The 13469-nt window shown below is 38.3% G+C and overlaps 1 protein-coding gene and 1 pseudogene across 22 annotated transcripts in view; one reads left to right on the top strand and one right to left on the bottom strand.

Moving 5' to 3' along the window:
• CCDC181 (coiled-coil domain containing 181) overlaps positions 1–13469 on the bottom strand; it is a 42826-nt gene that overhangs the window by 11574 nt on the left and 17783 nt on the right. For 12 of the 22 annotated variants that reach the window (XM_081489584.1, XM_081489589.1, XM_081489594.1 and 9 more), the window contains 2 exons: positions 8914–9068; positions 7296–7502 (listed from right to left, as the gene is read on the bottom strand). In XM_081489584.1, the coding sequence (XP_081345710.1) occupies positions 7340–7502; positions 8914–9068 (318 nt within the window). In that variant the 3' untranslated portion in view covers positions 7296–7339. Of the gene's footprint in view, positions 1–6088; positions 6208–7295; positions 7503–8913; positions 9069–13469 lie in introns of those variants that run through there. The other 10 variants (XM_081489595.1, XM_081489591.1, XM_081489596.1 and 7 more) reach the window with 4 other exon arrangements.
• On the top strand, positions 2989–3847 carry LOC145505176 (small nuclear ribonucleoprotein-associated protein N pseudogene; annotated as a pseudogene).

The following is a 13469-nucleotide window of genomic DNA, read 5'->3' as shown; positions in this document are numbered from 1 at the left end:
GAACTTCCAGATGTTCAAGCTGGTTTTAGAAAAGGCAGAGGAACCAGAGATCAAATTGCCAACATCTGCTGGATCATTGAAAAATGAAAAAGCAAGAGAGTTCCAGAAAAACATCTATTTCTGCTTTGTTGACTATGCCAAAGCCTTTGACTGTGTGGATCACAATAAACTTTGGAAAATTCTGAAAGAGATGGGAATACCAGACCACCTGACCTGCCTCTTGAGAAACCTGTATGCAGGTCAGGAAGCAACAGTTAGAACTGGACATGGAACAACAGACTGGTTCCAAATAGGAAAAGGAGTACGTCAAGGCTGTATATTGTCACCCTGCTTATTTAACTTATATGCAGAGTACATCATGAGAAATGCTGGGCTGGAGGAAGCACAAGGTGGAATCAAGATTGCTGGGAGAAATATCAATAACCTCAGATATGCAGATGATACCACCTTTATGGCAGAAAGTGAAGAACTAAAGAGCCTCTTGATGAAAGTGAAAGAGGAGAGGGAAAAAGTTGGCTTAAAGCTCAACATTCAGAAAACTAAGATCATGACATCTGGTCCCATCACTTCATGGCAAATAGATGGGGAAACAGTGGCTGACTTTATTTTTCTGGGCTCCAAAATCACTGCAGATGGTGATTGCAGCCATGAAATTAAAAGATGCTTACTCCTTGGAAGGAAAGTTATGACCAACCTAGACAGCATATTAAAAAGCAAAGACATTACTTTGCCAACAAAGGTCAGTCTAGTCAAGGCTATGGTTTTTCCAGTGGTCATGTATGGATGTGAGAGTTAGACTATAAAGAAAGCTAAGCGCAGAAGAATTGATGCTTTTGAACTGTGGTGTTGGAGAAGACTCTTGAGAGTCCCTTGGACTGCAAGGAGATTCAACCAGTACATCCTAAAGATCAGTCCTGGGTGTTCATTGGAAGGACTGATGTTGAAGCTGAAACTCCAATACTTTGGCCATCTGATGCGAAGAGCTGACTCATTGGAAAAGACCCTTATGCTGGGAAGGATTGGAGGCAGGAGAAGGAGGGGACAACAGAGGATGAGATGGTTGGATGGTATCACCGACTCAATGGACATGGGTTTGGGTGGACTCCGGGAGTTGGTGATGAACAGGGAAGGCTGGCGTGCCACGGTTCATGGGGTCGCAAAGAGTTGGACACGGCTGAGCAACTGAACTGAAACTCAGAAATGAGTGGGGGGAGATTAGCAATCTCATTTAAATAAAGGAATAATTATATACCAACAAATAACCTGGATGAAATAGACAAATTCCTAGAAACACAATTTACCAAAACTGACTCAAGGAGAAATGGAAAAAATGAAAAGGCTTATGTATGAGTATGCTTAGTCGCTCAGTTGTATCCAACTCTTTGGGATTCTATGGACCGTAGCCTGCCAAGGTCCTCAGTCCATGGGGATTCTGCAGGCAAGAAAACGAGTGGGTTGCCATGCCCTCCTCCAGGGGATCTTCCCAACCCAGGCATTGAACCCAGGTCTTCTGCATTGCAGGTGGATTCTTTACCATCTGAGTCACCAGGAGAAAGGCTTATAATGAGAGATTACATCGGTAATCAAAAACCTCCCAACACCAAGAGCTATGGATGTTGGATGATAGTAATGTGTAAATGTAGGTTCATTAATTGCAACAAATGAACCACCTTGTGGGAGATGTTGATGCTAGGGGAGGTTTTAGGGATGGAGGAAGCAGGAGTTACATGGGAACTCTGTACTTTCTGCTCAGTTTCGCTATGAACCTAAAACTGCTCAAAAAAACAAAGTGTACTAAAAAACAAAAAGCTCCCAACAAAGAAAAGTCCAGGTCCAGATAGTTTCACTGGCGACTTCTGCCAAAAATTTAAAGAGTTAATAGCAATCCTCCTAAGAAAATAAAAGCAGAGGGAACACTTCATTCTATGAGGCCAGCATTACCTTGATACCAAAGCCAGACATAGATCCCCCAAGAAAAGAATATTACAGAAAAATATCTCTTAAAAATACAGATGATGTAAAGTAATTAGCCCCCAACTAAAATAAATAAATTTATTTTACATAAATAAATAAAAATAAAAAATACAGATGAAAAATCCTCACAAAATACTAGCAAACGAAATGCAATATCATAGAAAAGGAGATTTATATACCACCAAGAGGTATTTGTCTCAGGAATGCAAGGGTGCTTCAATATTAAGAAAGTCAACCAATGTAACATATCACATGAATAGAACAAAGGAGAAAAACCCCATTATCATTTCACTTGACACAAAAACCACTTAATAAAATCCAACACACTTTCATAATAAAAGCACTCAAAAAAAAAGGAACAGAAGAATAGAAATAAGTACAGGAGAGGAATAAGAATAGAACTTCCTCAACTTTATAAAGGACATTTATGGGAAACCCACAGCTAATATGCATGTGTGCATGCTATGTTTCTTCAGTCACGTCCGACTCTGTGCGACCCTATGGACTGTAGCCCACCAGGCTCCTTTGTTTGTGGGACTCCCCAGGCAAGAATACTAGAGTGAGTTGTCATGCCTTCCTCCAGGGAATCTTCCTGATCCAGGGATCAAACCTACATCTCTTATGACTCCTGCATTGGCAGGCGGGTTCTTTATCACTAGTGCCACCTGGGAAGGCCCAGCTAACACCATACTTAATGCTAAAAGACTAAAAGCTTTCCTCCTAAGATCACGAAGAAGATAAGCATGCCCAGGCAGAGTGGAGTAGCAGTCAGAGATGTTCTGTTCTGAGGAGCAGCCAGTGGTGTGATGGTGCAAGCCAGGGACCATTTACACCTAAGACGGACTATGGAAGAGCACGTACTGGAGGTGGAAGTCCAAGTCAGACGTAGAAGGACAGCCTCACTGAGCAACCAGGAGTATCACCTGTACCTGAGGCAACAGCAGCAGCAGCAAGTACCTGTGGTTGATTTCGAGGCAGAACTGAAATGAGCATTGTTAGCTGAGACACCAAGAAATGGTTAAAGCAGTATTGGAACACCTGGGTGGCCAATTCCAAAAGAAACAAAACTGCCTTCTCTTAGGTTTTAAGGATCCCAAATCTTTCCTGTGGGCATTGGATTTGGTGGAATAGCAATCGTGACTGTCAGAAGGAGCAGCAAGAGGCTGCAGCATACTGACCATAGGATAGAATGGATCCTGCAAGATGGCCGGATCTTCATTGGTACGTTTAAGACTTTTGACAAACATGAACTTGACACTCTGTGATTGTGATGAGTTCAGGAGGATTAAGCCAAAGAATGTGAAACAGCCACAGCATGAAGAAAAGTGAGTTTGGGGTCAGGTGTTGCTCTGTGGGGAAACTTGGTTTCCATGACTGTAGAGGGAAAGATACTGGCATTGCTCAGGTACCACTTGCTGGAGCTGCAGGAGGCCCTAGGATTGGCAGGGCAGTTAGCAGAGATGTTCCAGTGGTGTTCCAATTCCCTAGGTCCCTGCTGGAACAGCAGGCTCTGTCCGAGGGATTGTGGGGTCATCCCAACAGGTAGTGACCCCACAGGGAAAAGCACAGTATCAGCTGCTGCAGGTGTGCTACTGCCAGCACTGCTGGAGCCCCAAGTCAGTATCCACGAGGATGGGGGGCTGCCCCCCGCCACCATCAATTGATCAAGCAACCCCACCTCCAGGAATTATGGCTCCTCCACCTGGTATGAGACCACCATGGGCCCACCACAGGGCCTTTCTTCCCCGTACTCAAGAGACATCAACAGGTATGCTCCCTCCAGGAATGAGGACGCCCTTCACCAGGAATAAGAGGTTCACCTCCTCCAAGAAAGCATCCACTAAGACCTGAGGGTACTACTGATCCTTCTTAGTCACTTTTTTTCCTGCAATGAGTTTTGTGAAATATGTGTAGTGTTAGTGAACTTTTGTCCCCTCTGCTGCATTAATGAAAGCGAAGTGTTAGTCACTTAGTTGTGTCCGACTCTTTGCAACCCCATGGACTATACCCCGCCAGGCTCCTCTGTCCATGGAATTCTCCAGGCAAGAATACTGGAGTGGGTTGCCACTCCCTTCTCCAGGGGAACCTCCCGACCCAGGGATCAAACCCAAGTCCACTGCATTACAGGCAGATTCTTCACCATCTGAGCCACCAGGGAAGCACTGCTACATTCAGTTCAGTTCAGTCGCTCAGTCGTGTCCAACTCTTTGCAACCCCATGAATTGCAGCACGCCAGGCCTCTCTGTCCATCACCAACTCCCGGAGTCTACCCAAACTCATGACCATCGAGTCGGTGATGCCATCCAACCATCTCATCCTCTGTCGTCCCCTTCTCCTCCCGCCCCCAATCCTACCCAGCATTAGGGTCTTTTCCAATGAGTCAACCCTTCGCATGAGGTGGCCGAAGTATTGGAGTTTCAGCTTCAACATCAGACCTTCCAATGAACACCCAGGATTGATCTCTTTTAGGATGGATTGATTGGATCTCCTTGCAGTCCAAGGGACCCTCAAGAGTCTTCTCCAACACCACAGTTCAAAAGCATCAATTCTTCGGCGCTCAGCCTTCTTCACAGTCCAACTCTCACATCCATACATGACCACTGGAAAAACCATAGCCTTGACTAGACGGACTTTTGTTGGCAAAGTAATGTCTCTGCTTTTAAATATGCTATCTAGGTTGGCCATAACCTTCCTTCCAAGGAGTAAGCGTCTTTTAATTTCATGGCTGCAGTCACCATCAGCAGTGATTCTGGAGCCCAAAAAAATAAAGTCTGACACTGTTTCCACTGTTTTCCCATCTATTTCCCATGAAGTGATGGGACCAGATGCCATGATCTTTTAGTTTTCTGAACGTTGAGCTTTAAGCCAACTTTTTCACTCTCCTCTTTCACTTTCATCAAGAGGCTCTTTAGTTCTTCTTCACTTTCTGCCATAAGGGTGGTGTCATCCGCATATCTGAGGTTATTGATATTTCTCCCGGCAATCTTGATTCCACCTTGTGTTTCTTCCAGCCCAGCGTTTCTCATGATGTACTCTGCATGTAAGTTAAATAAGCAGGGTGACAATATACAGCCTTGACGTACTCCTTTTCCTATTTAGAACCAGTCTGTTGTTCCATGTCCAGTTCTAAATGTTGCTTCCTGACCTGCATACAGGTTTCTCAAGAGACAGGTCAGATGGTCTGGTATTCCCATCTCTTTCAGAATTTTCCACAGTTTATTGTGATCCACACTGCTACATTAAGATCAACTAATAAACAAGTATGGAAAAAAAAATAATGCCCACTTTCACTACTACTACTCTACATTATATTAGAAGTTTTAGCCAGAGAAATCAGTCAAGAAAGATACATAAATTAAAGGCATCCCATTTGGAAAGGAAAAATTAAAACTATCTCTATTTGCAGATGATATCTAGCCTACATGGGCATCCCTGGTGATTCGGCTGTAAAGAATCTGCATGCAATCCAAGAGATGTGGGTTTGATCCCTGGGTCAGGAAGATCCCCTGGAGAAATGGCTACACACTCCAGTATTCTTGCCTGGGAAATTTCACGAACAGAGGAGCCTAGCAGGCTACCATCCATGCGGTCACAAGAATCAGACATGACTTAGCAACTAACCACCACCACCACCATCTATCCTATACAGAGAAAATTCAAAAAAATTTCACCAAAAAATTTAGTACTAATAAACAAATTCAGCCATGTTTCAGGGTACAACATCAATACACACAAATCTGTTTGTGTTTCAAGTATAAAGCACATAAAGAAACTTAAGAAAGCAATTCCATTTGCAATAGAATCCAAAAGAATAAATACCTGTGAATAAATTTAACAAAGCAGGTGAAAGACACACTGAAAACTATAAAACATTGCTGCACTAAATGAAAAGACATCCTGTGTTTATAGGTTAGAAGACAGTCTCATGATGGAGAAGGAAATGGCAACCCACTCCAGTAGTCTTGCTTGGAAAATTCCATGGATGGAAGAGCCTGGTAGGCTACAGTGCATGGGGTTGCAAAGAGTCGGACACGACTGAGCAACTTCACTTTCTTTCTTTCTTTCTATAGTTCCTTTTGGAGAAGGACGTGGCAACCCATTCCAGTGCTCTTACCTGAAGAATTCCATGGACGGAGGGGCCTGGTGGGCTACAGTCTATGGGGTTGCAAAGAGTCGGACACGACTAAGCAACTAACATACACACACACAGTCTCATGAAGATGGCAATGCGACCTAAAGCAAACAACAGATTCATTGCAGTCCTTATGAAAATTTCAGCAGCCCATTTTGTAAAAATGTTGTGGAATACTTAAATGTCAAATTGGTTCTTATCATTAAAAAGAAACTTTAAACAACACAAGACTAGTTATAATGAAAAGTTAAATTGCCTGGTATACACTCAAAGAGCTGTAATATGCTGAGAAAGGATTGAATAATTCTGTTTTCTAATATAGGGTCAAGTGATTAAGGTACAAATATCCAGTTGTTAAGAACCCTGTCTTCTGAAGCTTTAAAAGAACTCCTATAGCAATTCACTCTCTATCACACTTGTATGTTTGCCTTTGTCCTCCATTCCTCAAGTGCTCTTACACACATCAAAGATACTGTTTCCCCACACACGGAATTACAAATGTCTACCAAGATACGTAAGCTTTATAGTAAAACTAAGAGAAAGAATTCTGCAACCATACACATCTCAGAATCTGTGAGCAAACTGCTCACCTCTATAGTTTCCTCATCTGCAAAATAAGAATGACTAATAGGGTTGTTATAAGATCAAATTATTTATGTAAAGCATTTACAACAATACCAGGCACATTATGAACTCTCAATAAGAGCTGTATGATTTTGTATATCCAAAAGAGTTATACTTTTTTTTTTAAAGAACATGTGGAAGTAGGCCTAACCTATTGCTTAGCTTGCTACAGCTATTCAAAGTTGACATAATTAGGACTTTGTATCAGGTCTTGATCCAGATTTGTTTAAGAGGTCACTTCTCCTGCCTTATGAAATGTTCTACTGCAATTTTTTTTTAATGATAATAGGAACTAAGACTAGGTATCTGTCCCATTTTGTGTTTGTTTCAGCTAGAAATGTTAAAATAACTTAGAAGTAAAGGAATGTAGAGTTCATTTCTTCAATTTTTTGCATGGACTAAGATGGTATAACACATTACAATGCTGCAAGATAAGAAATTTATTTTGCTCTACTATTAAAGGAAATAAGACAAATTCACCATCAACACCACCAAAAGATAAGTAGCACTTCCATAATTTAGAGTATGACCAAAGCACACAGGCCGTAAGAAATGATACCCAAAATTTTGAGGACAGCAGCTTCCAAATGAAGTATTTAATAAATACCTTCAGTTATAGTGATCAGTAAAACGGAAAGATTTGGCTTCTGACATATCATATAGGTGGCACTGTAACTGTTTAGACCGCTTTGCTTCTAGTCGGAGCTGTCTAGCTCTTTCTTTGACAGCTTGTTGCTCTGCTAATTTTTCTATCTGTTTTCTTCTTAGCCATCTGTAGAGAGAGACATAATCAGATCTGGTATCAGCCTGAATATATCTTCATACTAAAAAGTTATTACTATAGACAATTATAGGAAATTGGATTTCTTTATGTTAAAATGCTCTGGTCACAACACAAATTAATATTAACTGAAAATTTTCATTCTTATACCAAAGGCTCACACTAGGAAAGCAAGGTAACATTGACAATCAAATATTTGAAATTAAGTTTGTCTTATAATGAAACTGCCAACTAAAAAACTTTTTAAAGTGATTTATACACTATTTTACATGCGGCATACATAGGTCATATGTAAAATATGATTTTTAAATTTTTTAAAATATGATTTTCTAAACAACTAAGTATTTGACTGGTTCCATATAACTTATTTAGCAGCATGCAGAAATGCTGCCTTGCTATTCTTGGTAGAGAAATCATAGAGTTCCTGCTTTTCAGTGAATAAAATAATTCTCCCTTAAAATGGAAAAATAGGCCTAAGAAGAAAAAACATCAAAAAAGGTGAAGGAAGAGTCCACATTCTAATAAATTTAAGTCTATAAACCTTGCTTAGGTTAAATAACATTAAAAATAACTATATATATTACATCTCTGGTATGAAAGTGCATATGTGGTGTGTGCATGTGTGTATATATGTTTTCAGAAATAAATACAAACAACTAAATGACTGCACTAGCATAAAAGAGACTTAAGAAACCTCTAATCCAATGTTGTGTGGTCTTGAATTGGATAGTAGTTTGAGGAAATTAACTGCAGTCACTTAGGGGTCAACTGGAAAAGGAAAGAAAGAAAGAAACTAAGAAAGAGAAAGACAGCAGAAAAGAAAGAAATGAACTTCAGACAATGGACTAAATTTCCACTCCCTTTCCCAAGTCTTGCTGGAAAAATTATGAAGCCAGATCTGTTTCCTCAGAATAAGCCAGGTATTACACTCTTACCCAGGCAACTGAAAGGAGACTGGGTTTGCCTTCAGTTACCAAAATAGGTGTCTAAATCCCCTTTTCATTTGGTCTGTACAGATCTTCCTCCTCTTTACAGAAGAATACCTGCTGGTTAAGTGCAACTCTTTATTCAGTTTTCTGAGGACTAAGTAGGAGAAGCTGTAACCAATCTTTGGCCCACTTCTCCAAGCAATGAACAAATCAATCAATCAATGGGAGGCTATCAAAAGTTATCACACTGGTGCCATTAAGAAATAGTTTTAGTATCAAAACATATCTTGAAAGAATGGTATAGATATTATGCAAAGTATGGAGTTAAAGAATTTTCTCACATTTTTAAAACTGTGGCTTTAAAACTGTATAGGTATATAATGTAAGGGATTAATTTTTTTAGAGTTTTATTGACTATATAATTTTCTAAATTGCCCATGAGGAGGAAGGGAAATGCCCTTCCTTTGACTTACTCTTTAAAGGCCCTGTCGCGGCCTTCTGTTCCTTTAAGGAAGACTAAGCACTCCTCTTGCTTTCTCAGTTCTTCTGTCTTTCTTTCTTTCAATCGTTGTTCATGCTTTTTTTTAAGCCATGATTGAAAAGCTTGCTGTGGATCTCTGTTTTCTTGCTGTTCACAAAAGTAAGTTTTGCTTAATTTAAAAAAATGAAAACTACTTTTTAAGGCCCTGCCAATAGGACCCTATAAGAATACATGTCCTATTCACCAACTGTTCATAATAATACCAATCTCATTACTTGCACTCTTAGCATCCAAACCAAATATATGACCTTTGAATCAACAACACTTATTAACTTTTTTCCAGAAAATTCAACATTGGACTCACTGCCCTCTGGCTTCTTTCAAAAGTCTTACTGAGGTAATCAATAAATGGAGAATGTCAAGATGTAGTGATTGGCAAACTTTTCAAAACTGAGCCCTTTGACAAATAAGATAATTTTGCACACTGACACAAGCATAAAAAACAGGGTTGAAGAAAGACAGTATGAGTGAGGTATTGGTATCAATTCCTGAAGGAAGCTCCATGGAAGCTCCACTGGAATTGAAAACCAATGACCCAACATTTGTGTTATTCAACCTTTCTTTTAAATTCTTCTTTCATTTTTAAGAGCATCTGCCAAGCCCATCTCCAAAAATGCAATTATTACTATGGAGCATGGCAATGAGGATTTTCAACCATAAGAATTTTTTCATAAGGATAATTGCCATGAGGATTTTGTCATAAGAATGGGCTAATGGGAATAGCTTATTGTATGGTTCTTCAAACTTCATGATGGATACTATCTTCAAGGAGTTTTCAAAAGCTGAAAGAGCTCTTATTTGGGAGAGTAAAGAGAGCAAAGGGAAAGATCTGGGGGCTCTTCAGCCTTGGAAAAAGCGTGACTCATTATATGGATGCCTGGCTAGAATACAAAAGGAAAAGATGCATTCATTTAATACTTTTGCCACATCTGAGTTCTGTGATAGAGAGCACCTACATCTTGCATTTTCCTTTGTCTGTAGCCCATACTGCCAAGTATGCTCCAGTCTATATAATTTATATAACCTAGAATCTTTGCTGTATAATGCAGAACTTTGTGAAGAGGTCCTATGGACCTGCAAGACCATTGCTGAACACCTGAAAGTTTGGGACTATCTGGAGATTACTAAAAAGTGTTCAATCTGCAACTATAGATTAAAAGAGTTGGGAATGCAGGGACAGACAGGATTGATGGGTATCACTGTTCATCTATTCATCCAACAGATATTTACAGAGCATCTACTACATACAGTATCTACCTGTATAGAGCTACTAGGATGCACCAAAGGCAGGGGAAAAAAAACAAGGCTCCCTTTCTCATACATTCTATACCTGCACTGTACGATACAGTACCCACTAGTCACAAGTAACTACTTAAATAAAATTAGAAATTCAGTATCTCAGTCACATTAGCTACATTTTAAGTACTTAACAGTCATATTATGGCTAGTGCTGGACAGTGTACAGTGTTACCATCATCACAGAAAATTGTATTGGGCAGTGTTGTTCAAGATAAGATGAAAACATAGGATTGATTGACTGATTGTTATGTCAGGTTCAAAAGAAAAGTATGGTAAGGAAAGACAGTAATAATGGGAGATGTGAGGAGAAAGGAATAAATTCCTAGGAACATAGTATCTACCAAGACTGAATCAGGAAGAACAGAAAATGTGAACAGGTTGGTTACTAGTAATGAAACTGAATCAATAATCAAAAATATCCCCCAAAACAAAAGTCCAAGACCAGGTGGCTTCTAGAAAATCTAAAGAAGAATTAATACCGATCATTCTCAAACTCTTCCAATAAACAGAAGAGGAGAGGACACTTCCAATCCATTTTAAGAGGTCTGAATTACTGTGATACCAAAGCCAGACAAAGACAATACAAAAAAACAAAATTAGAAGCTGATATACTTGATGAATTCTTTAAATGTAAAAATAATCAACAAAATACCAGAAAAGTTAATTCAGCAGTATATTAGAAAAGATCATACACCAATGATCAAGTGGGATTTTACAGAGTTGCTAGGATGGTTCAAATCTACAAATCAGTGTTAAACACATTAACAAAATGAAAGATAAAAATCATATAATGATCTAAATAGATGCAAAAAAAGCATTTGACAAAATATATATTTTCATGATAAAAAATCTCAAAAACTGGATATAGAGAGAGTATACCTCAATATAATGAAGACTATATATCACAAATCCACAGCTAACATCATATTATCAGGGGCAAGACAAAGATCCCCATTCTCACCACTTTTATTCAACACATACTAGAAGCCCCATTTGGAGCAATCAGATAAGAAAAAGAAATAAAAGGCATTCAAATTAGAAAGAAAGAAGTGAAATTGCTCTATTTGCACATTACATATTATTATTATATACAGAAACCCTAGAGACTTCACCCCTCCCCACAAAAAAAAAGTTAAAACTAATAAACCATTCAGTAAAGCTGCAGGATACAAAATCAATATATAAAAGTCAACTGTGTTTCAATACACTAAAAACAAACTATCTGAAAGAGAATTAATAGGGCCTTTTAAAATAGCATAAAAAAAGAATGTAATATGTACCTGGAAATAAATTTAACCAAAGAGGTGAAAGACTATATGCTGAAAGCAAAAAGACATTGATGAAAGAAACTGAAGAAGGTACAAATGAATGGAAAGATACTCCATGACCATGGACTAGAAAAACTAATACTGTTAAAATGTCCATACTATCTAAAAATTGTCCATGCAATCTAAAATTCATTACATAAAAGTTCCAATGGAATTTTTCACAAAATTGGAAAAAACTCCTAACATCTGTATAAGATCCAAACATCCAATGTAATCCTGAGAAAGAAGAACAAAGCTGGAAGCATATCAATTCCTGATTTTAATCTATATTATAAAGCTGAAGCAATCAAATAGTATATTAATAGTACTGGCAAGAGAATAGACACATAGATCAATGGAGGAGAATAGAGAGCACAGAAATCAACCCATGCATATACTGTCAATTATTTTCAACAAAGGAACCAACAATAACAATGAGGAAGGAACAGTCTCTTCAATAAATGGAACTGGGAAAACTGAATTGCTACATGTAAAAATTACTTCATTTCCTTTTCTCTTAATATACTGGATAGAACTCCCAGAATAAAATTATTTACTATAGAAGGGAGACTTACCTGTCTCTGACTTTAATGGGTATACCTATAGTATTTCCTAAGATAGTATTTATTCTATAATCCACATTTTATTAGAAAAAATTAAACATAAATGCTAGTAAATACGAGTATATACTTTTTCTATATTTTACAAGATAGACATAAATTCTTTTTATTTACCTATTTTGTACTGAATATATTAATAGATTTGTTATTATTGGTCCATAATTTTCTTCCTAAAATAATCTGTACTTGGTTATAGCATGCTATTATTTTACTATACAATTGCAGTCAAATTTCTCAATATTTTCTCTTTTAGTTCATGGTTTCAGGTTTACTACCTGAAAAGATCTGTCCATCCCAAGATTATAAAAGCTAAATTTATATAAATAGCATAATAAACAATGTAAAAGTACATCACTTTGTTAGTCAAGGAAAACATATTTACAAACATAATAGACAAGGATTAAAATCTGTAATATACAATGCAATTCCCTGGTAGCTCATTTGGTAAAGAGTCTGCCTGCAATGCAAGAGACCCCAGTTCAATTACTGGGTCAAGAAGACCCCCTGGAGAAGGGATAGGCTCTCCACTCCAGTATTCTTGGGCTTCCCTGGTGGCTCAGTTGGTAAAGAATCCGCCTGCAATGCGGGAGGACCTGGATTCCATCCCTGGGTTGGGAAGATGCCCTGGAGGAGGGCATGGCAACCCTCTCCAGTTTTTTTTCCTGGAGAATCCCCATGGACAGAGGAGCCTGAAGGGCTATAGTCCACGAGGTCACAAACAGTCGGACATGACTGAACAACTAAGCACAAGAAAAATAAAACTGGTAAGAAAAGACTACAAATAGGAAATTCACAGAAAATACATGCTCATATACACTCATATATATTAATAATTTGAAAAAAAGTAAGAAAATAAACTACATACAATGTGAGACAGGATATATTAAACATTCACTCTTACATACTGCTGGAGGGACTACAAATTGATACAACCTTTTAGGAGGCTAACTTTGCATATTTAACCACAACTTTCATTCTGGATACCCAATAAGTCATAAATTCCAAGAAACCCTCTTATAGAATATTGATGTTATCCTATAGAATTTACATGTTCACAACAGCCCTGTTAATTAATAGAGCAATATTAGAATCAATCTAAATATCTACAAATGAGGAATGGTTTAATAAATTAAGTTACATCTGAAAGTAGAATATCATGGAGCTATTTGAAAAGAGATCTAAACGCAATCATCTAGAAATATGTCCTTGATGAATGAGTGAAAAAAATCCAAACATATAATACACTTTTAGCAGATAAACAT

The sequence above is a fragment of the Giraffa tippelskirchi genome, chromosome 5, assembly GCF_054371585.1.
Source record: "Giraffa tippelskirchi isolate mGirTip1 chromosome 5, T2T-mGirTip1v1.2.pri, whole genome shotgun sequence".
NCBI classification, from domain to species: Eukaryota; Metazoa; Chordata; class Mammalia; order Artiodactyla; family Giraffidae; genus Giraffa; species Giraffa tippelskirchi.
The sequence above is the reverse complement of the archived record's forward strand: the minus strand, read 5'-3'. Positions and strand labels throughout refer to the sequence as shown.